The 24,028-nt window shown below is 35.9% G+C and overlaps 1 protein-coding gene across 1 annotated transcript; it reads left to right on the top strand.

Annotated features, from left to right (window-relative positions):
• The first annotated feature begins 493 nt into the window (after positions 1-493).
• LOC110157931 (calcitonin gene-related peptide type 1 receptor-like) lies at positions 494-24,020 on the top strand. Its single transcript, XM_055166484.1, is given in 15 exon segments — positions 494-593; positions 675-849; positions 11,027-11,078; positions 12,163-12,340; positions 14,087-14,194; positions 14,261-14,373; positions 17,542-17,633; positions 17,926-18,055; positions 18,716-18,869; positions 19,791-19,851; positions 19,934-19,954; positions 19,956-19,998; positions 20,667-20,885; positions 22,791-22,832; positions 22,914-24,020. Coding segments are annotated over 15 exon segments (1,686 nt in total). The 5' UTR covers positions 494-583; the 3' UTR covers positions 23,202-24,020.
• Positions 24,021-24,028: the final 8 nt, after the last annotated feature.

Genomic DNA, 24,028 nt, shown 5'->3' with positions numbered 1-24,028 from the left:
TTCTCATTTTTAAGCAGCTTTTCTATATTTTGCCTAAACAAATGGCAGTTTATGCCTCTCTTTACCGTTGGTATATTGGTCAAAAATAGGAACACCAAGGACATTTCTTGCATAAAACTGGGACAAATCAATGGTTTTGGATATATCTGCTGGGGCAGGGGATATAGGGCTCAAAACTGGGACTGTCCCAGGTCAATAGAGACGTCTGGTCAGCCTATTTTGGGGTTTTAAAAAAAATCAGCACTGATTTAATTGGCTCAAAATGTGGCTGATATGGCTGACATTTATTCGACAACCAAGGAAAACACAACTCTCTTAAAAACCTTTTTACTCCACTCTGCCGATGGCTACTGTTTAAGCCCAGGAGGGGACGCCATTGCTCCAAATTGAGGCTGCAGAAGCTGAGTCACATTTTAAACAAAACAGATACAGCTTTTCATATACTATCCATTTATCATCTGATGTCATCTCATTTGTTCTTTCGAGGTAACCCCTCCCAATGACACGAGCGCAACCTCTCTGATCCATGTCCAGATCCACCTCGACTTGATCAGGAGCTGGAGGATTGCATATAATATTGTGCATGTTTTGGGGTAACTCAGCCTAAGTATGTGTATGATGTTCAAATCAAGAAGTAGAACATAGAGAGCTCACTTCCTTATTTTATTTTGTAGGAGCGTTTTTGCTGTATTACTTCAGCACTTGTGACTTCACGGGCAGAGTTCTTATCTCCGCATCTGAGCACAGGGCAGTGTTGACAGTGGGACAGCATGAGACAGTTCACGGATCATGCAAGCGTGGAGCTTTTTACAGAAAAATACGTTTTGATTACTTACTTCTGAATACAAGGTAAGAAACCATGTATTTTCAACTAATCTCCGTCTTGATTATTATGAACTGAACTTGTGTGTTATTTAGAATGAATCTCTGGACTACAAACATCTAAAAAGTGAAACGAGGCCCAAACTTGAATTTAATGTAGGCATATTTTCAAAGAATTGTTTATTATGCTTTATTGCCCTTTATTGCCATTTGATGTTTTAGAATTTTTAAATACCTTAATTCTATTTTAATGTAGGATATGCCTGTGTGATATATAAAAACAGGTTTACTTGGATCACTGCATTATCAAATTAAAGACAAGAGCCCTTTATCTATTTCTTTTTAAAGTTGAATGAATCCTGATGTGAAAGTCACAGCATGAACACTCTATAGCCAGACACTTTATTTTTATTTGTTTATTTGATAGGTACAGTGCTTATTAATTAATGTAGCTACAGTTTAAATATGCCTGAAAAAAAAGCTAGTTTCCATCTGTTGTCCCTAGGCAAATGACATAGAATCCAATCCAATACAATACATAGAATCCAATACAAAATACAAAACAGTTACAAAGAGACATAACACAGTAGTGTAACAATACAATACAACCAGTTAATTAGAAATCAGCAGGGCTAGGCTACCTATTACGCTGTGACAAATAGGTGCTGTTGAGCAGTAGAAACATTAGACAATCTCTCATAAGTCATCAAACGCTGCATTCATTGTTTACTGGAAGTAGCAGCCTTTCCTCATTAGCAGAGATTTAATTAGGTAGAAATCAGCTTGTGACAAAGTGACACAGGAAAAGAGGAACACTTATTATCACCAACTGCCTTTCACCCATACAAAATGTGCATTAAAATATGGTGATGAGAAGGCAGTCAACTGAGTGTAGTAACAGTGAAGATTCAAGACTGTTTACTATTTAATATGAATCAGTAAATATACCTGGAAATCACTGATGAGTACCATTGATTAGTACTTTGTAGGTTGGATATCTGAACCTACTACTGACTATAGTAGCCATATGTATTGTAATGTTATGCCTCCCGTATAGCTTATTTTGAATTTCAACCAGACTCTTGGTCAGGAGTAGGCAAATTACCACCGTGGAAGTTATAACAGTTGTGTTGGAGCAGTATTATACGCCGATTTTAAAAGGCCCGTATTATGTTATGTGTCATAATGTTGTTTCCTCATCAAAAATGTGCCCAGAGAAGTGTTTTGTCTTATCACTCATGTTTAACACAAAAACCCTGCGTATCAAGGGTGAGTTCTTCTCTCAAATTAAAACACTCTGTTCCACCTTGAGATGCCATGTGGCAATACGGGAAGTGCTCCACTGTGTTCCACTAGAATCATTTGGATAATTTCAGATCTTGAATTGCTAATCTCTACTGAACAAAAGATAAAAGAAGATGTTAACTTGAAAACTACCGCTTCATGGCATCACAAGGTGGAACAAAGAATTCTGAGCTTTGGAGATGTAGACAGACAGCTAAAGGATTGCTCACACAAACAAAACCCAACTCCAGGTATGTTTTTGACAGCATTGTAACATGCTCTCTGGAGTCAATTTTGGATAAAAGATTGTTTAAATTATTTCACGATTGTCACTGTGATATGCGTTAGTAGGACTACCAATAATTAAAAATGTTTTACTGCTCTGTTACCTCTATACCTCTACCTCTACTGACCATTCAAAGACCTTAAACCACACTGTACACATCCTGAGGTATAAGGTATTTTCCTTTCTCAGTAAGCCTCTTTGCATTTGCATATGTCATGATCATTTTCCTACACTTACAAATGACTGCCCTTCAGAAACACTGCAGCATGACACATGACACTGGAGTGAAAAAAATAGTACTGTAATTGGTTTAATTTGTCATTAAACAGACATTGGTGTATTGTTGTTATACTTTTGTTTCAAGAATAGAGAGTAAGAGTTAATATTTTAATGGTAGTGATGCATATTTTTTTACTTTTTGCAGCAAAATAGATTTGTTCAAGACTGATAATGTGTAAAACTCAGAGTGCTACACATATTTTACCTACTGAACAAAATCTTGTCACCTATTCAGCCAGTAAATGACTAACTCCAATGAAAGACCTTTTTACTTACTGTTCGGACTCTAATCTCCTCTCCAGTCTGCAGAGATTTACCAACGCTTTGTGTCTTTGTAGCTAACATCTGACTTACCCTTTATGCCTCAGTCAAGTCCAAAATGTTCTAGTTCAGTTTGGTTGGAGATTTTTTTTCTGTAACCGTGATACCATTTGTTTTACACGTCTTCAGGAATACACCCTGCCAAGTTGTAATGAACCACCATGTCAAAGCTCTTCACTTAAATACCTTTGAATGGCTCCCCTCCCTCCCAACCCAACATCTAAGAGCATGCTCTCGCCAAGAAGCTATCAGTGTATTAATAGGTGTTTTGGCTGCTACTTTAGTCCCAACACAACGAGCCCCCCTGCCCTCCAGCCTGATACCTGAAAAAGCTCCACACTTATTTCAGGCTCGCTGGAGGATAGCTGACACTCCTGCGCTTCATACTGTATGTAAATAATACGCTGGGTCGTAGGGGTTGTAGTTAGAGGGTAAAGTTATTAGTTTGCACAGTGGGGTATTCTCTGCAGGACATCTAAGAGTATGTTTGGTTTTGTAATCAAAATAGTGGATGTAATATTAAATGTAAATAGTTTTTGAATGATTATGATTTGTTAAATTTGTCAAATTAATCCTGATAATCACAAGTTAAATGCTAATGCAACAGACTCACAACAACTGACCAAACATGTGGACCTGGTAAGTACTTGTATGTTAGACAGTTTGGAATGCCAGGTGTTATTACCAGGAGCGACACTGACTGTGCATACTGTTGTGTCCTTGAGCAAGACACTTCACCCACATTGCTTCTGTTGTCCTGAAATGAAAAAAAAATCAACTTTTCAGAGCTTTAAACTATATTATATTTGTTTCCTCGCACCATTTACTCACCCATAGTTTTATCTGAAATGATTTGTCCATGTTTGAGCAATCTTTAATAGCTTTTTTTTTTTTTTTTTTTTTACTGGGACACACCCGTTGATCTGTGCTTATTTTGTTCTCCAGTTTTATTTTCTTAATCAGTGATACAAGGATCTGGCAGCACTGCATAGTCATTTTGGTACAAATGAAAAAATATATACTACACACTACCTTGTGCAACACCTCAGTCAACGGACTTGTTACTTTTATTAAAATTTAAAAAGTCAGAATGATAACATAATGATCATTGTCACATATTATAACCATATAGCAGGCACAAGCACAATATATCTTCGACTTAAAGTCCACTTAAAATATTATTATTGAAAAATGTATAATAATACACAATTTGGTCTCAAATTGACATTAGCCATCCATTCTAACTGATAAAAGGGAGTGAATGTGTGCATGGATTATGTCAAGAGTCCCTGATAACCAGCTGGAACGCCCCACAGATCTACATTCTGGCGGTGTCAGGATGACCATGTCACTCTGATGACAGTGTGAACTACTCCGATTCTGATGGATACAAGGTGCAGCTGTAGTGACTGTTTCCTAGTGCACGGCTGCAGACATGCTGGGAAAGCTGCTGTGGGCGGTTCGAAAATGACTGTTGTTGCTTAAATAACTTGTTGGGGGCTGTTTACACAACCCCAGGGACATAGAACATGTAAAAATAGCAGAAAATGGCGTTTTCCAAGAGTCTATTTCTGGAGTTGGCTGTGGGAAAATAAGACTAATCACCCACTAGCTTTAGAAAATACATGATAAGATTTGTTCTATCAAACACAGACTTAAGAAGAATGTTGGACAGAGTGGTCAGTATGTAATGATGTGTGCCCCACTCCCACTTTGCATGTTGCTTTGTCTGTAGCAAAAGTTTATTTTTAACCATTTTCAGAGAGAAGGAGGAAGAGCAAAGGAAGTGCATACATGAAAATCCAACTTCCTCTGACCCAAAACATTTGTAACAATCACAAAAATATTATGTTGCTTTTGTATACCCTTGCAAAATGAGTAAGCCAGTTTACATTATTGTAAAAACCACACTTCTCTTCTTGGTTAAAGAGTCCCATGGTGCAGAATAAAACCCACATCTCTGTCTTTCTGTCCTGGGGCAGCCGCAACTTTGTATAACCACCACTGAATAAAGAATGGAGCATGTTGTTCTGATGAAAAACACCAGACCTATGTGCAGAGGCTGATCCTATCTGCAGCTTTGTAGTTCCAAAGATAGAGTGCCTGTTTCAGGAGTTGGCAATGGGGGAATAATAACAGGCACACTGACTTAAATTGCGAAATGTTCAAAAATAACAAAGGCTACAATAATACACTACACTGAAATCAAATCAAGTTTATTTATAAAGTAGATTTAAAACAAACACAGCTTATCAAAGTAACAACAATATTAATCCAGCAATAGTATTAAAAAAGAAGAAGAAATAATTAAAACAGTGAAAATACTCTCTCTCTAATGCCAGTAAGAAAAGGTGCATTTTAAGTAGAGATTTGAAGTGCTGCAGTGACTGTTTGGATGTGTAACAGTAACAAAAAACCATAGAGCTGGGATGTAAATTCAAGATGTTAAAATAAAGTATTGCTGATAACTGGAAATTATTGATTAAAAATTAAAAGATGTTGTGCAAAAATATTGAAATCGATATATCCTATGGTTTGATGTGATGATACAGTATTTTTTTGTATATTTTACAAAATTATTTTGTTACAGTGCTGCAGTTTTGTTGCTTATTCAGAGGAAGGAAACTCTTTTATGCAACACATTTGGCATTTTCAATGTTTTGATGAGTAAAATGGGTGTGTTTCATATGAACTTTGCACAATAAGCGGTTTAACAAAGACTTTTAGTATCACAACCATGATTTAGCCTTGATTTGAAATATATTGTATCGAATTGTATTGAAAACTAAAGCTCACTGTATCGAGATACATATTGTGTCATAGCCTACTGATCGAGGTATGTATCGTATCAGCAACTTGTTAATGATACCCATGCTTAATGGAAACGTTCATGTATTTTTTGTTATAAAATAGCAACAACCGTTTTTTAACTCCACAATTTCATTATATTAAAATATAAAACAATGTAAAAAATAATAATAACTCCAGCTGATTAAAGAGAAAAAATCCAATCCATTATTAGTGAACATAAAAGCACCATATGTTCCATAGTATGGCATTAGATGTTTCTGTTTAGCATTTATTTCATTCTTGATATTTATTACTCTAAGATATCTTGGGGAAAAATGCATTCTGACTGTGACCCTTTCCACAGATCCAACCTGATAAATGTACCTTAGCTACAGTCTATAAGCTCTTCTAAGAAAAACAATAACATTTCCATGGACACAGTCAAGTGAATTCCTATTATGTTTATGTAAAAATCAGACCGTATATATAAATGGACATAGCTAACCCACTAGCCACCGTGTTCCAAATACGAAGTGTTCATGGGAGTGTTCATATTTTGCCCGTAAATCAATTCCTATAACTAATATGGAAAAGGCTCAGATTTCTGCTAGCATCGTGAGCTTCATTTGACAGGAGCTGAAGGCTACAGGTGACGTCACACTCTCGTCACAGTCTATGGCAAAAATAAAGCAAACAAGCACAACATCTGCATTACATTAGATAATTTATTGCACATCGCTCATTTGACTGTCTAAATGGCCTTTGAAGGAAGCACATACATAGTTTTTCATGTTGTCATGTGTTATCCTATACCTCTAAAACCACTTGAACTGCCTGTATAGATTTTCATGGTAAATCTGAAGGAGATTCATTGTTTTGTTGAATGCTGTTTAGTACAAGGTCTGTTCCGGCTCTTTCCTGTTTAGTCTGATACAAGAATAATGAATGTGAGATTTAATTTCGTTGCGGCAGCCATCACACAATAAACCAATGCTGTTTCTTTGCTCCTTCCTACCACCTCTTTTCGGGCCTATCTTATCTCCCCTGAACACTCATACTCACAAAGCCACTCTATTCTCTGCTGTTGTTTTTGCTAATAGACTGAAATCGAATTATCCAGTGTTGTTAGTGGTGTTTTAGTTTGGGTTCAAAAATATTAAAGTTTGTGCGTCAAAAAATGACCTCTGGGTTATTTTCGGTGTCAAAACATCTGCTCTCAATTTGATTGAGCGCAAAGGCCAATAAGCAATATAGCAATGTTTGGATTTCCATGATTCAAATGATGAGTCTTCTGAGAGAGAGAGAGAGCAAGGGAATTATAGAGTTTTAAAAGAGTCTGTATTTTAAAGCTTCACTGTGTAGCTTTCTCGTAAAGGATTTGCTGCCTGCTTATGTTTGTGGATATGTTATTCCTTTCCCTGGAATGTTCCATGGTATGATTAAACATTTCTGTTGTGCATTTGTTTCATTCTGGCTTTATTGCTCAAAGATATCTTGAAAAACATGCATTCTTGTGAGTGGGGTTGCCTTTTCACAGATTTGATGTGGAACTATATTATAACTGTAGCAAATCAATAAAATATCCATGGAGACAATCTAGTAGGGTACATGCCACATGAAAAGTTATATTTGTATTAATATTATAGCTATATTTTTTGTCAGGAAATAGTGCAACTATTAAAGATTCCCGATTTCAAAGTGGTGTCAGTTGTGTGAAAAAAGGAAAAAAGCAACAAATCATTTGTATGCATAGTGACTATTATGTGGAAAGGCTTTAATAACAACAATGCAAAACAACCAAACATGTTTTATTCATTATTCATGAATTTAATAAAAACCTGGGCAAAGTTTTACGAAAATATGAAATCAGTTTTACCCACATGCAATAATGTCTTGAATATTGAGCAGAATGCGCAGGGTACTTGATAAGAGCATCTGCCCTGAAGTATAAATAATATACAATTATCTATTAGAAGCATATGGTTCATTTCCAGATGAAATTAGCACTAAAATAACGCACTGCCCATCATCTTCCTGTGGAAATGACTCATGGATTAAAAAGGTAAATCATGTGAAAATGACTTACCTTGAATGGTTTGCTACAGTTGCTAAGAGACATCTTTGTAGCACTTTTCTTTATGGATTCGGTCCCCTGGCACTGGCTCTCCAACTGTCAAGGGAAGTTTGAGATTTGTTGTTTAAGCCAGTAATGGGCATTATTGAACTACTCGATGCCCTGAATACCACGTTTGGCAATGGGCGAGCGCTTCGTTTTCTGTTTGCCTTCACTGCTGAACAGTCACAATAAGCCCTGCGCCACCTGGGCGCTCAGGCCTAATAATAATGTTAGTATTATTACTTTATTATTATTGTTGTTGTTGTTATTATTATTAAGGACTATAAAAGGCTCAACATGTGATTGTAAGTGAAGCCATCATTGAAAATGATTAAGTACTCCACTTATGCCATTGTCCCACAAAGTGAAAATTGTTTAAATCTGACAACCTTTTGAGTGTCCATGGATGTTCAAAGCATTAGTTATTTCTGTTTTAGTTGAAGCTAGTCTCTTCTAACAGTAGTTCATGCAAATGATGATGCTTACAGTGTAGTGGTATTGAACAGTGTGTTGCTAGTGCTATCTGTGTATACAAAAATAATGCACTGCAGTTAGCCTTTACAATTCATAGCGTAATCAAAACATAAACTTTCAGTAGAGTGTTTCATGATTTAGATACTTTGTCCTCTTGAATTCCAGACTGTCATATGTTTCAAGTGCATGGTTAATGTGCAACTTTTTTTCAATATATTCTGCTTCCAGTTTATAGATCACCTCATCATGGGCATTAACAACTTCCTTGAATCTCAGAAAAACATAAAGCTGTTGTGTAAATTATTGATCAAAATTTAAAAGGTTACTAGTGAATACATTCATGTATTTTTTGTCATAAAATAGCAACAACTGTTTTAACTTCACAATTTCATTATATTCAAATATAAAACAAAATAAAAATAATAATAACTCCAGTTGATTAAAGTGAGAAAGTTCAATCCATTATCAGTGAACATAAAAGCACCATCTGTTCCACATATACACATACACATGCCATTAGATGTTTCTGTCTTTAATTCTTGATATTTATTACTCAAATATATCATGGGGGAAAAATGCATTCTTACTGTGAGCCTTTCCACAGATCTGACCTGTGACAATAAATGTACCTTAACTACAGTCTATGAGCTATACTAAGAAAAACAATAATAACACAGGACTCAAAAATGTGCCAATAGTTTTGTTTGAAAGCATTTCTTGGACGGAAGCTGCAATGCTGTGGTCATGTTCATGAACAGTTCATGAACTTAAGACTGTTAAGCACTTTCTTTGGTTTTGAAGGTTTACCAGAAAACAGTGGAGTTGTTTATTGTATGCACAGCTGGTGACAAAGACTTGAGGGAGTGTGGCCAAGCTATCAGAACGTGTCACTGTGTGTCCTTGGACTGAAATCTGAAACAATAAAGCACCGCAGGACAATGTAGGATCTGAGTTATTACCTCAGTTAAAATATTGCACATAAATTTAAATCTTTTAACTAACATAAACTTTCAAAGCGTCTGATAGGTGGTGTGCAGTGAGGGTGGGTGAGCTGGTGGTGGGAGGGATGAGGGTGGGGAAATTGTCCGGTACCCTTTATTTCTGTCTGATGTATCTGTGCTCCCTCACTACTAAAAGAAAAAAATATATATCAAAAATAAAGTAGAAACAGATTTCTACTAGAATTTAGTAGCATCTAATTTCAAGGTGCATCAAACATTTGTAAAAAGAGTGATTTGCTATGTTTTGGTATTGTAAAGTGTGAGGGATCAGATGATATTAATTACAATCAAGTCTATATATTCAGAGGGAACCGATTACTTTAGTTACCTCTTCAAAGATACTAAGCTTGTATGAATTGTGAAAAAATTTAAATTGTGAAGAAAATGAAATTTTTTGGGCATATTGCCCACCCCTATATGCTACGCTACCACATCTGCTGATCTACAGTCAAAAAATTAAAAGGGCCCATATTACACTAGGGCTGGGTATCATTAAGAAGTTGCCGAAACATGTCTCGACACAGTGAACTTTTCTATTCGATGCGATATATTTCAAATCAATAAAATAAAGGCTGAATCATGACTATGATACTAAAAGTCTTTGTTAAACCACTTCTTGTGCAAAGTTCATATGAAACACAAACATTTAATCATCAAAACTGAAAATGTCAAATGTGTTGCATAAATGAGTTTCCTTCCTCTGAACAAGCAACAAAACTGTAGCACTGTAACAAAATAATTTTGCAAAATATACCATACCTCTTGCTGATATATCAATACAGCAACCCCCGATACTGATACTGTATTATCACATTAAACTATATGATATATCGATATATCGCCCTATATTAAACTATGTTTTGTGTTGTTTCCTCATCATAATCATACCTGGAGTTGTGTTTTGTTTCATTCACACATGTTTAACACACAAACCCTGCATATTTAAGCTCTCTCAAACATAAACACTCTGTTCCACCTTGTGATGTCATGTTGGATGAGTTAAGCCCTGGAATTTCCTATTTCTACTAAACAAAAGGTAAAAGGTAGCTGTTAACTTCAAAACTACCACTACATGACATTACAAGGTGGAATAGAGCATTTTGAGCTTTGGAGATGTAGACAGACTAATAATAAAGAGTTATTCAGACATGTGTGAATGAAAAAAAATACTGCTTCAGTTATGTTTTTGATGAGGTAACAACATCACAAGAGATATTTTTATGTAATACAGAAATTTTAATAGATGAAGCAGAATCATTAGCTGTACTATTAATTCTGGAGCATGTTCTATATTGTGTGTGAATGCCCAGTGACCTGTTGGCTTGTTAAAGTCAAAACTCAAGAGGGACTGTGTGGCTTTTCCCGTCTGTAATAAACACTGCTCCACTGAGGCCTGAGTGGACTGAGGCTGGAGTGAGGAGCGTGAACTTCCTGTCCCTGCACTCTGGAAATAAACTAAACTAAAGCACGCTACACTGTTCCCATGTTCGCATCATATTTCCATAGCACATAAGATACAATATTGTTTTTGTTGATACAAATCATCATTGAGCACTGTACTTCTCTGTGAACTCAATATTGGGGATTATTGTGTATTGAAGAATATGAAAATACAGTTTTTACACCTATTTTTTCTGCTAAAATCTCTTGCAGAAAGATGTGGAGCAGGATACCACTCTCAGTATTAGCTGTTTTCTTACTTGAGGTAAGTGATTTGTGTGTGTGATTATTATTAAAGGTGCACCACGCAACTTTTGGAGGGTCCACCACCAGCTTGGATGTGATATTGCTCTGTCTAAAATGTTCCACTGTATGGCATTAAACTTGTCTTCGTGGATAAAACAGGTGGTGCCTCCTGACAATTTATAGGCCCAGTCTGTGGAGATGCAAGCCCGCTCAAAATGCATGTTATTTAAGGTATTTTTGCCAATAAAAAGCTCCCATAATTAAACTAGAAAAGCACTCAGAGAGCGCAGACCTCCGCCAAGGACTACCCCCATTTTTTATATAAATTGCGATAAAATCAGTCTTCTGGATCAGATCCGCATCAGCCTTTGGAATATGAAAGAGGATCCCATTGTCCATCCCTGAGTCAAATTTCATGGGGTTTGGTCAATAATTAACCGAGATATTGAGAAACAAATTTTTTGGCCCCATTTACCACAATGTTAACTAAAATTTCAAAGTGATCCAGAATCCAGGATTTCTTCCGGATCACCCCCAAAATGAAATCAGTTCTTCCTTTTCACATTTCCAACAAATCCTGAAAATTTCATCAAAATCGGTCCATAACTTTTTGAGTTATGTTGCTAACAGACAAATAAACAAACAAACAAACAGACAGACAAACGCCGGCAAAAACATAACCTCCTTGGTGGAGGTAATAATTGATCGATATTAAATATATGAAATGCTGTCTGTGGAACATTTCAGGCAGAACAATATCTCCAAGGAGACAAACAGGCAGCACGCTCGCCGCTAGAAAATTATGCAGTCTACCACAGATTCACAGTGCTTCTTATGAAGTAACTATATATAAAAAGATACAATATTGAAATGTCAGACTGATAACTCACACTGCCAGAACGCTCCATTGCCCTATTGTGATTTCCTGTATAGCTCATCTAATATCTGCAACTTCTACTCAAATTCAGCAGGGGTTCTGAGTTGCTGGATGGTTATTTTAGGGTCTAAAAAAGTCTCAACCAGGTCCTTGCTCATATTTTATTGCACTATCATGATTCTACATTCATAAACATACAGTACTCTATTTGTTTTTCTTCTGTTAGGCGTGCCAGTGTGAGGATGCTTGGCTCACAGAGGAGCCCCCATCGCAAGAGCAGCAGCAGATGCAGACCAACTTCACGGACATCTCTGCCATCTTGGGGAAAACTCGGCACCAGATCCTGGCTGCTCAGTTTGAGTGCTACCTGAAGATAATCCACGACCCCCCGTACACGGAACAAGGTGATAACAGTGTCTCTTCAATATCAGCTTTACAGAGATAACAGGCTGGGGCTAACACAAACCTGATGTGACTATGTCTGGAAGATGTACTAACGCAGTGAAATGAGTAGGGGTGTAATGAAATCAAAATCCCTTGATACAATATTTTCATGTTATGCACATATTGATACGAAACTGTACACAACAACTTGAAAAACCTGATTCAATTTGTAGTAGTTTCATTAGCAGAACTGTGTTGTGATAGTGCTCTGAAGGGCGAGAGAGCAAAGGGAGGGGATATTCAAAGCGTCAGAAATGAATAAAACATGTTAAGATGCTGTTATTGGTGAATAGAGCATTTTCTAAACAAGAAAGAGTAACATGGTGATCTAACTACGTAATGTGTGAGCAGTTAATACCCCATAGAAGAAAAATACCCTCTTTAAATAATGGTAAAATATAATTTAATCTAATAAATAAATACATAAGATCAACGTTTGCATTCTGAGAAAAAGCAGTAAAGTACATCCATATAGTTGTCCAATAAAGAAACAATTCAAGCAATTATTTATTAGAACTGGACGACCATTTAAACTTTTCAACAACTCACCCTTATGTAACAGACAACCCTATGTCCTGTCAATCATAATATCATCTTTGCACAGTTTTCTTACGACCTTTTGTCAGATATTGAGATATTTTTAATCAAGATATTATTATTTTTACGTATACATTCATACAATTATGCCTTATTTTATCACCAGTCTCTTCCTACTTTTTTGCTACTTATTTCGAATTTATTCTTACCATTTACATTTTTTACTCTTTGTTATTATATTATATTGTGATGTGTGAGCCACTATGTCCAAAAAATTTCTCTTGTGGATCCATAAAGTTTGTCTAAGTCTAAGTGTAAGAAGTAAACAGCCTCTATTTTTTTGTTTTTTTATTGTGCCTATATTATCAAGAGCCTCACACAAGATGCTACAATATGAACCACTTGTACGAGCGCGCAGCAGCAAGACGGACAGGAAGTGAGGCTGAAAGACAGGAAGTTCTTTCTTTGTCTCAGGCTCTACAAACCTCTGCCTTTGAAAAGTTATTTTGTGTTCCATTTCCCATCATGCCACTGTGCAGCCTGGTACTGACCGCTTTCCGGGTATTGTTGATAAGATTTGTACGCTGGCTCAACAGCTGGTAGCTCAAAGTTTATACTTAAAAACATGATCCTACTCTGAATGAGTTTATTTAAATTTTTTATAAAGCGTTAGCTGTTACAGAAGAGGCAAGTTTAGTTTCAGTATTTAAATGGTTTCTGTAGAAATAGGGCATCTAATTACATATTTAGGAAATCTTCATTGACAATATGTTCAATGTTGTTTGGGCTATTTGTAAATTGTGGCAGTGTTGTTAAAAATTATAGCTACCAGCTGCTTTTAAAGAGCCTATATAACACAAATTGACTCTTGTGCGCTTTAAGCTGTTATAATTGTTACCTCATTACACATTTCATTCACACAACTTTGAGTAACGCTCATTATTAATCTGTCTACATCTCCAAAGCTCAAAATGATCTGTTCCACCTTGTGATGTCATGTCAAAATATCGTAATATGGGCTCTTTAACTAATATCTACCAATGATTATGACCAAGCTAGGGTGGGTGTTAAGAGTAATTACATTTGAGAATTTCATTATTGACTTTGACGACTGAAGAATTGCGCTCAAAATCATAATGTAAAGTTGTTTTATCTACTGCCCCCTGTAGGTACACACTGTAACCGCACGTGGGATGGATGGCTTTGCTGGGGGGACACTGCTCCTGGGACAGTCATGCAGATGTGCCCTGAGTACTTCCACGATTTTGACCCTGGAGGTTTGATATGCAAATTGTAAATATTATAGTACATTTAACCTTACTGGGTTATGTTGTCCTTTCCAGAGAAGGCTACCAAGGTGTGTAACCCTGATGGACAGTGGTTCCATCATCCAGAGAGCAACCGGATATGGACAAACTACACCCAGTGTCAGGTCTACACCAAAGACAAACTCAAGGTAATAATAATGATAATAATAATAGTGATAATGCATTTTATTTTATGGTGCCTCTCAAAACTTACAAGTAAAAAAACAATAAAACTACTAAGATACAAGATAAAAACAATAAAAGATACAGAGGACACAGGAAGACTCAAGACAAATAAAAGGGTTATGAAGAAAGAGAGGGAGTCTATGTTCCAGAATTGGGGGCCACAGCAAGGCAAGACAAGTTTATTTGTATAGCACAATTCATATACAAATTAATTCAAAGTGCTTTAGAGAATAAGAAATACATTAAAATCACAGGGGCCACAGCCACTGAAGACTCTGGCCCCCAAGATACAAGGTTCAGTTTATGTCAAAGCAAAATGAACCACGCAAGATTACCACAAATTCTCATAGCCTGTAATCATGCAGGGTTTCTCAAATATTGCATATACCTGCTGGTGCACAGATGTTTTCTCAACGCTATATCTATTTTTTACCTCTTCTGCAGATGGAACTTAAACTCCTTAACATATTAGCTTTCTTAGTCTCTATAGTGCAAGTTACGTAGTGGCTAAATCAGGCATGTCTAAACTATGGCCCGGGGGCCAAATGTGGCCCTCAGACCAATTTTTCTGGGCCCTCAAGCCTCTAGCTGAATTGGCCTAAATGATCTAGACAGTACTTTTTTTTACTGCAAATTAGTATTTCTATTACTAGATTTTCTTATTTCATTGTGATACAGACCCAAATTCGGCCTGAAATTAGTGTTCCAAGACTTTTTAAAGGTGTTGTGGCTCAGAAAAATGCATCTATCTGAAAATCTTTCTGTACTGAACACCAGTTTAGAGCCCTCCACCTTCCCTCGGTCAAAAAAGTTTGGACACCCCTGGGCTAAAAACACTCCAGATATATATTTTTGATAGACAAAGATGCAATATTGCAGTATTAAAACAGGTTTAACAACTCAGTAAGCTTTTTAAAGTTTACAACCTACAGAATCCAGATCGTCAAAAAAGGGTCAAAGCCCTTTTCAGAAATTCTTTACCAAATCAAAAGGGCAATCTCACAACCCGCTGCACCGATCGCACAAAGCTGCCACAAAGAAAAAGCTATTTCATTTGTTTGACCCTGATAACATCTTTCAGGCAAAGAAGTAAAGATTTATTTCAAACTAAACTCTCAGCAGCATTATTATACTCTCAGAAATTCGCATAATCCACGAACTTTCAGAGACTCTTACCTTACTCTCGGTTAAACATTTTAAAACATTATGATGAAAAGTCTATGCTCTTTTTTACATTTATTTTGATTTGCAGAATATAACCACACACTAAGAGACACACACACACACCACACACTATTTGGATAAATTATTTTTATCAGTTTACATACTTGCACAGGGAGAAAATTGATGGTTTGTACAGAGTAGTGTTTCCTGGCAAAGGGAGACTCTTAGTACAATACATAGAACAGACCAGGCCTTTAATAGAATAGTGAGTGTACTGTAATGCTTTATTTTATTTTGGTGACAACTAAATTATACTTAAGTAGCTGGCCAATAAATCGGTAAATAAAATAATATAAATGCAACCTACATCTTTGTCTCCTTATGTTTAGAAAAATAAATCACCTAAAAATTTTGAAATAATTCTTCACTGACATCTAGGCTTATACATCAAGTTGGAGTTGATATCTTAATTCTTGTAGGGTATAGTAGGTGCTTCTGAAATAGATTGTGTTAAGGCTGGGAATTGCAGAATCCTTCACAATTCGATATGATACTCAATACATAGCTCATAATACGATATGATTACGATATGGCGATACATGTGATGACCAATATATTGTGCTTGATACTGATATATGTTCTATATCACTATTTTTAGAACCAAATACATTTTAACAGCAGTATATCTTTGTTAAATCACTACATATGCAAAGTCAATATGGAAAAAAACTATTATAACCATTAAAACTATTCCAGTTACTTAAAGGTCAATAAAATAAAATAAAAACAGTGAATATACCAAGTGCAAAAAAAGGTTCCTTTCTCTGAACAAACATCAAAATTGTAACACTGTCCCAAAATTGTTAAGGAAAATATATAAAAAAATAAAAAAAACTTCTGGAGATATAACAGCACAGCAGACCATGATAACGATACTGTTCCACCAAATTTAGTATCAAGATATATCAATATTTTGGTATTTTAACGCTCCCCTAGCGCCAACAATCTCACAATTTTAAACTCCTTGAGAAGAAAGTTGCACAAGGCTCCACAAGGCCACTCAGCCATGTTTGCGTAGATACTTTTCTGTTTCTCTGTTGTGTGAGGCTGTAGTGTACTCTCTCTTCTGTGAATTGAAATGTGAACCTCCACGGGAAATAACAGCGGGATGTTTTATGACAGGTGTCGATATCTGATACTCACACACACTCAGACCCCCATCATAACTACCTGAACTCAAGCCAGCACCATCAGATGACTCACGGCTTCTCACCACAGTACTTAGTGCCAGCCAGCTCTGTTATGCTGAACCAAGCAGGCCCCAATAGTTTTCTGTACAAATATAATTTCTATTGTAATCAGTTGACCAAGTACCTAAATCAGGAGCTGCTAAGAAATTGTGTTGCTTAGGTACTGGTAAATTTTTCAAATAGTTTTTCTTGATACTGTTAAATGACTGAAAGCTTGAGTTGATTTTGAAATGTATATTGTGTTTTCATTCTTAATATGGATATCTTGATTGCCAAATTATCAAAATTTAACTTTTCACCAAAACAGTGTATGTTATCTTAACAACAGTAACCTTAGCAACCATTACCTACCATAGTGACTCTACCATAGTGACTCTACCATAGTGACGCTACCTTAGTAACTGTTACCATAACAACCATTACCATAGCAAATATTACCATAGCAACCCTTACCAGATCAACTGTTACCATAGCAACCGTTAACTTAGCACCGGTTACCAAAGCAACTGTTACCAGAGCAACCATTACCATAACTATTTTATTTTGTGTTATCATAGTAGCATTTGGGGTTATTGTCAAAATATATTATATGAGTTATTCTTATTAGTATTTTTGTAAGGTTGTATAAATAAAAAAAAATATATATAAACTAAATTATAAGATTAATACACTGTCTATTTATCTTGATATAGTTTAACAACATTGTTTATTTTACAGTTTGCCATCAGCCTGTACTACTTGGCCATGGTTGGTCATGCACTCTCCATAGTCTCCCTCATTATATGCCTTGTAATCTTCTCCTACTTCAAGTGAGTAAGCCAACTCTAACACCCAAATATAATGTTTGTGTCTAAGTGACAAACTAATTCTCTTGTATATAGCTGCGATATATTTGTATTACTATATTTCTATATTTTATTTTACTTATTTGACACCAGTCTCTTGCTATTTTTGCAACTTATTTAGAATTTATTGTTGCCAGTTATATTTTTGCCCTTTGTTATTATAACATATTGTGATGTGAAAGCTATCGTGTCCAAATAATTTCCCTTGTGGATCAATAAAGTTTGTTGAAGTCTAATCTTTGTTGTTTTGTTATAGAAGTTTGAGCTGCCAGAGGATTTCTCTCCATAAGAATATGTTTATGTCATTCATTCTCAACTCCATAGTGACCATCATGTGGCTCTCGCTGACTGTGGCCAACAACCAGGCTATAACTGCAAGCAACCCAGTGAGACTAAATCCCAGTACTATTACCGACTGATACTTTGCAGTTTTTATCAGTTACAATGGTGACACAATGCACACATTGGCAAACACAGCCAAATAAGTTTTAAGGTTGTCTACACAATCAAGAGTTTATATATATAGCACAATTTATTTGTATAGCACAATATGTACACAAAGTAATTCAAAGTGCTTTACCGATTTTAAAATCACAATACAAACAGATCAGAACATAAATAATCATCATAAAATTAACATTAAAAGAGAAGAGAGAAGAGTGCGGAATAAAAACAGCAAATTTTCAGGACCTTATGATCAATACATGGATTCATGGTCCTGTTTAAGTGTTTGATTTTCAACAAAAAAGGTGAAAAAAAAAGTGACTAACTGAAGAACTGCTTGTTAATGTTAGCTTGTGAATGTAATTGACAGCACAAATCGCCTCCCCTGTTGTAGTTCCAACTAAGTCAGATTATGTTAAAATAAAGATTTGATTAAAGTTAAACTTGAGCAACAGAGCTTCTAACAGAGTAGTGCTTTCATGACATCCGCTGCAAGGTATCAATACTATACCGCATAATCAATGGTGTAACTGGAATATTGGTACAGTTTTTTATAACACCAGCCCTAAATCTAACCTTGACCTTATTGCCTTCTCCATCAGGTGAGCTGTAAGGTCCTGGCTATGCTGACCCAGTACACATCCACCTCTAACTACTTCTGGATGCTGTGTGAGGGCATCTACCTCCACACGCTCATCATCGTAGCTGTATTTGTGGGAGAACAGCAGCTCTTCTGGTACTACGTCCTGGGGTGGGGTAAGTACATGCTTTACTGTAGTTTTCCAGCTAGTCAATATTTTATAGTTTGATTTTATAATATATAATAATGTCCATGTAATCCCTCAGTCGTCCAGGTAGAATCCAAAGCAAAGCAAAAGAAAATTTCAATTCTGTCACCTGGACAAAAGTAATTTGAGTGAAGACATTTCGCAGTTCATCCAAACGGCTAATACAGTTCTGGTCAGATTGGACACTGCACAGTTCAAACAGAAACTGTAAACAAATATGTGTTAGTTTCAGTGTAGTTAGCTCCTCCTTTCAGACAGATGTAAGGCAGTGTCCACCATCAATCTGACCAGAAGCCTCTTGGATGAGCTGCAAAATGTTTTCACTCAAAAATTTTCAGTAACTTTTACCACCTCAAAACTATCTTTGCAAAGAGAAAACTTGTCAAAAGAGAATGGTTTTATGTCCTTCTTTCCTGTACTGATCATGCAAATCTGAAACATTGCTGCTGTAGAGCACCACTTAAACTGAAAAGTCACTCTATTATCCACTTCACAGGCTTTCTGAGGGTTATAAAATACAATTTTCTTACCAGCAAGCTGTTTTATTTTTCACTCCAATATTAGTATATTTAAAATAATAACACATTTGATTATCTGTAATCAAATGTGTTTTTTGTTTTACAGCATATTTTCATTTTAGTGTGTTTGTAAAAGTACTTTGAGTACTTGATTCTTGTATGTCTTTCTAAAGCTCTTACCCTTGCACAGTACATGTGAGTGCTAATGCATTGTTAAGTACCTGTTGTGCTTCTGTGCTTCATGTCTCTACCTTGAACTCCATTATTCTCTTCATCTATAGGCAGACAGACTTTAACCATGTAAAAAGTCTATAGTCATGTACATTGTGAAGTCTTTTTTATAGCAGTTCTATTATGTTGTGTATTCTTAGGCTTTCCAGTTGTTCCAGCTATTATCTACGCCGTGGCACGTGGACTGTTTTATGACGACAAGTAAGATGGCAGCCCATAAGAATGTGCGTTTAAAAGTTTTGTGTTAAAAGTGTTTTTTTTAATTCGTTATATTATTTTTCAGGTGTTGGATTAGCTCTCACACAACTCCTCTACATCATTCATGGACCTATTCAAGCTGCTCTGCTTGTGAGTGTTCTTCATATTTATTGAACCATTGCATCAGTTATAAAAAATAAAAGGCCTAACACTATATATTATATAGTACTATATTCTTTGATATTTCTTAGTAAATATGGTGCTCACATAAAACACCAAATTACACAGATATTCATAGAAAGACGTTTAAGGAACCATCTTAATTTCAGGGGTGGAAAGTAACTAATTAAAAATACTCACATGTAACTGATTCAGTTTTTTTAGGTATTTGTACTTTTATGAGTACAGCTCTCCATCGCCTGCTCTGATTGGTCAGAACTGTTGTTTGAAACAACTCTAATCTTTTCAGTTTTGACAATTTGTATAGAATAATGAGCTAAAACTAAAAGATAACTAGTGAGTTTAAGTAGTAATTTTGTCTACTTTTTACTTACAACAACAAACAAAAATACACTTTTGGAAATACATTTTTATCCTATGCTTTCACTTGAGTGCAAATATGCAGTATTCTTTCCACCACTGCTTCATTTCTTGTCATTTCTTAATGCAGAATTTTGTTATAGTCCTGCTCATGTTGGCTCACACATTTAAAACTAGATAAACATCATAGGCATTGTAAAATTATTTGTGATGGTGAATGCTAGTGATGCTTTTGGACCTCCATGCTCAGTTTTGTATTTGTGCTTTACTCCCTGTAGGTGAACTTATTCTTCCTGCTGAACATTGTGCGGGTCCTGATCACTAAACTAAAGGAGACTCACTGTGCAGAGTCCACAGCGTACATGAAAGCGGTCAGAGCCACCCTCATCCTGATTCCACTGCTGGGAGTGCAGTTCATCCTGTTCCCATGGAGACCTGAGGGACGCATCAGCCGTGCCATCTACGACTTTTTTGTCAATATTTTTAGTCATTTCCAGGTAATGTCAGAAGCAATATCCTGGTGGCAAAATGAAAAGATGGTCACATGGCCTAATAAAAAAAACCATTTAACTTGCATTTCTTGCAGTTAGCTAAATCAGTGGATGCATATATAGTATATACTTTTTAGAACTTTTAACCATGTTATATTTGTTTCCTCTCACCATTTACTCACCCGAAGTTGTATTTGGAGTGATTTGTGCATGTTACTGTGCATTTTGTCAATCAACCCTGTGTTACCGCAACCGAAACCCACTGTTCTGTACTTACTTCACTTTCCGATTTTATTTTCTTAACCTGTGATACGCGAAGGATTAGGCAGCATCGTGCAGTCAATCTGTTATAAGTAAAAAAAAAAAAAAAAACTGTGACTTGCTAGCTTGATGTTCAGCTATCCATCTGAGGTGCCGACAACATCCCGGCTCTGTGTTGACATTTATGGCGATGTCTGCTTCCACTGAGCACCGCAGTTTTCGAACGTGAAAGTCAAGTCGTTTTAGATAATATTGAGATTTAAATTGTTCATATTACAACATAAAGAACCACGGTTGTCTTAGAGTATAACTATGGTGCAGACACAAGCACAATAGGTCTTTTTTTAAGTAAGCCTACATTTTTTCTATATTATATTATTTAAGTGAAAAAATCTGGATGTTAAAATAGATCACTAATGTTAACTCAAAGTGTGTGCGTGACATGTAAGCTGGGGTCTTATGACTGCACCACTGGGGAGCTGTCAAAGGAGTTCACCATCCCTCAGACACCAATAAAAATAGTTTGCTCCTACAAATACTTCCTGTTTCAGCACAATACCCTAGTTTGATTGATAGCTCTGTTAACACGTTTTGATGGCTGTCACTTTATTTAAACCAACAAAGGAAGGAAAACAGCTCCTGCAGCTTAGTCTGATGTCTAGACATATTACGCTTTATTCTGACTATTTAGTATGAAACTATAATATATATCATTATTTTAAGTTTTTGGTGATTATAAACCTCAATATTCTAAAATGGCTTAATAATAGGGTTATGACTTCCCACTCAAAACATAGTTGCATTTCTTCTTTTTTTTTTTTATCCCAGCATGTACGACCTAAAGTCTGATTTTTTTTACATAATGGCAAGTAAATACAGGGCAGTAGGCGGGGACAGGGGTTAGGTGAAAACTGATTATTAAAAAACTGATTATCTGAGTACGTCTTGAATGCAGGACAATGCAGGATTTACTCTAATATTCATGAATCACTCAAAATACAACTCTGAGTAGCCTAATGATGAGGGAACACTGTTTTAACATGATAAAAACTACATAGAATTAGATTTTTAATATGACCAGTGGTGGAAGAAGTACTTGATTTTGTTACTTGAGTAAATCACAAATACCAGGGCAAAAAAAATTACTCAAGTAAATATAAAGTAAAAGTAAAACTAAAAGTATTAAAGTACCCCTTTGTACTCTGTACTGTAAGATGTACTTGAAGAGTAAAAAGTACATGCATTTGAGATCTAATAAAGCTTCAAACATAACGATTTTGATATGTGATTTGTGTTGAATTTTATTGTTTGCTAAATTATGAACATGTTAAAAATAAACCCCTCAGCCTGTTCAGCAGGTCATATACAATAATAAAAAATGCTTTTACTTCAGTTCAGTTCAAAAATATAGTTGAGTAGAAAGTGCAGATAACTGCTCTCAAATGTACCACTCCCAAATTTACTTAAGTACAGATACCTAAAATTTGTATTTAAGTATAGTGCTTTACTATTTTACTAGTACTTTGTTATGTTTCACCACCGGTTTGAACATTACAATATGCTGTATAAGGATTTAAGGTTGAGGTTTATTTGTGCGTTACTTACCAAGAAATCTAATTTATTGGTTCATTTTGTTCTTGACCTCTGCAGGGACTGCTGGTAGCCATTATCTTTTGCTTCTGCAATGGAGAGGTAGGAAAATACATCATTATGTTGACAGTACTTATGACAGTGCTGTTGTGCTATTATACTGATATTCTAAATATATTGTAGGCCCAGACAGCTGTGCGGAGGAAGTGGGCCCAGTGGAAGACTGCATGGGGTAAAACAGGCTGGGGAGTCACACCCATCACCAACAACTCCCATTTTAACTACCACACCAACTCCTCCATCACAGAGACCAGCCGTGCCACCCTTACCCTGGAGCACCCTGCTGTCGACCACCACGGTCCCTCTCTGTCATTAGTGCACCACAAACCAACCAGTGAGCAAGAGCACAAACCTGCCTACAGCAACGGAGACGTGGACAACCTCAACAGGCTGCAAACCACCGACATATGACTATAACAAGAACCTTAAGGATATGAAAAAAGTTACTTTACATCAGTATTTTTCTTAAAAACATGTCATTTGTTCATTTACATGTGAATGTCAGCTTTTTCTCTGAGGAGTAAAAGAAAGTATTTGTAGGTTTATGTAGTTTTTTGGACATGCAAAAGCACATGAATAAAGCAGAAACTTGTGATGACAAAAATGCATGTATCACCAACTTTTTTTCTGCCATATTGTTTGGTAGACACATTGTTTTTGCTTATGTTTTACTAGAAAAGGAAAATTATGTTTTTAATATTCTTAATGTTTTTTTTGTGTTTTGTAAACAAATGTATAACCCAGCTAATTGTTGTGAGGTGTTTTTTTCTGCTTCACTATGACTTCTGAATGTCATAACCACTGTTACTGTTTTTCTTCAGGTGCCAAATAGCGTGTGTGAATTTGATTTTGTTGCTTTTTATATAATTACTGTTTTATGTGTTTAAAAAACAAAACGGATAACCTTTATATATAAATGGGCCTCTGACCAAATCACCACTATATTTCACTTAGTGTCACTGTATAATAGACCTACTACCCTTAAAGTAAAAAGCACACCCCTGCTTGGCTGCACTGAGACACTGCACTTAATTTCAGCTTATTTTTATCTTCAAAAAAGTTCAGTCTAAAGGTGTTCAAATGTCCATACCTTACCATTGACCAATGTGTATATGCTTTATGCATTATTCATGTTCTAAAATGCTCAGACTGTGGGGAAACACATTCCATTTCAACATTGTGAATAACAACCATTTGACTGTACAAAATAAACATTAGGTCATTTGAGAATTGCGTTA

Source organism: Boleophthalmus pectinirostris, unplaced genomic scaffold (assembly GCF_026225935.1).
Source record: "Boleophthalmus pectinirostris isolate CB_2022bp ecotype Guang Dong unplaced genomic scaffold, ASM2622593v1 HiC_scaffold_8, whole genome shotgun sequence".
Lineage (NCBI taxonomy): Eukaryota > Metazoa > Chordata > Actinopteri > Gobiiformes > Gobiidae > Boleophthalmus > Boleophthalmus pectinirostris.
This window is presented reverse-complemented; position numbering and strand designations above follow the sequence as displayed.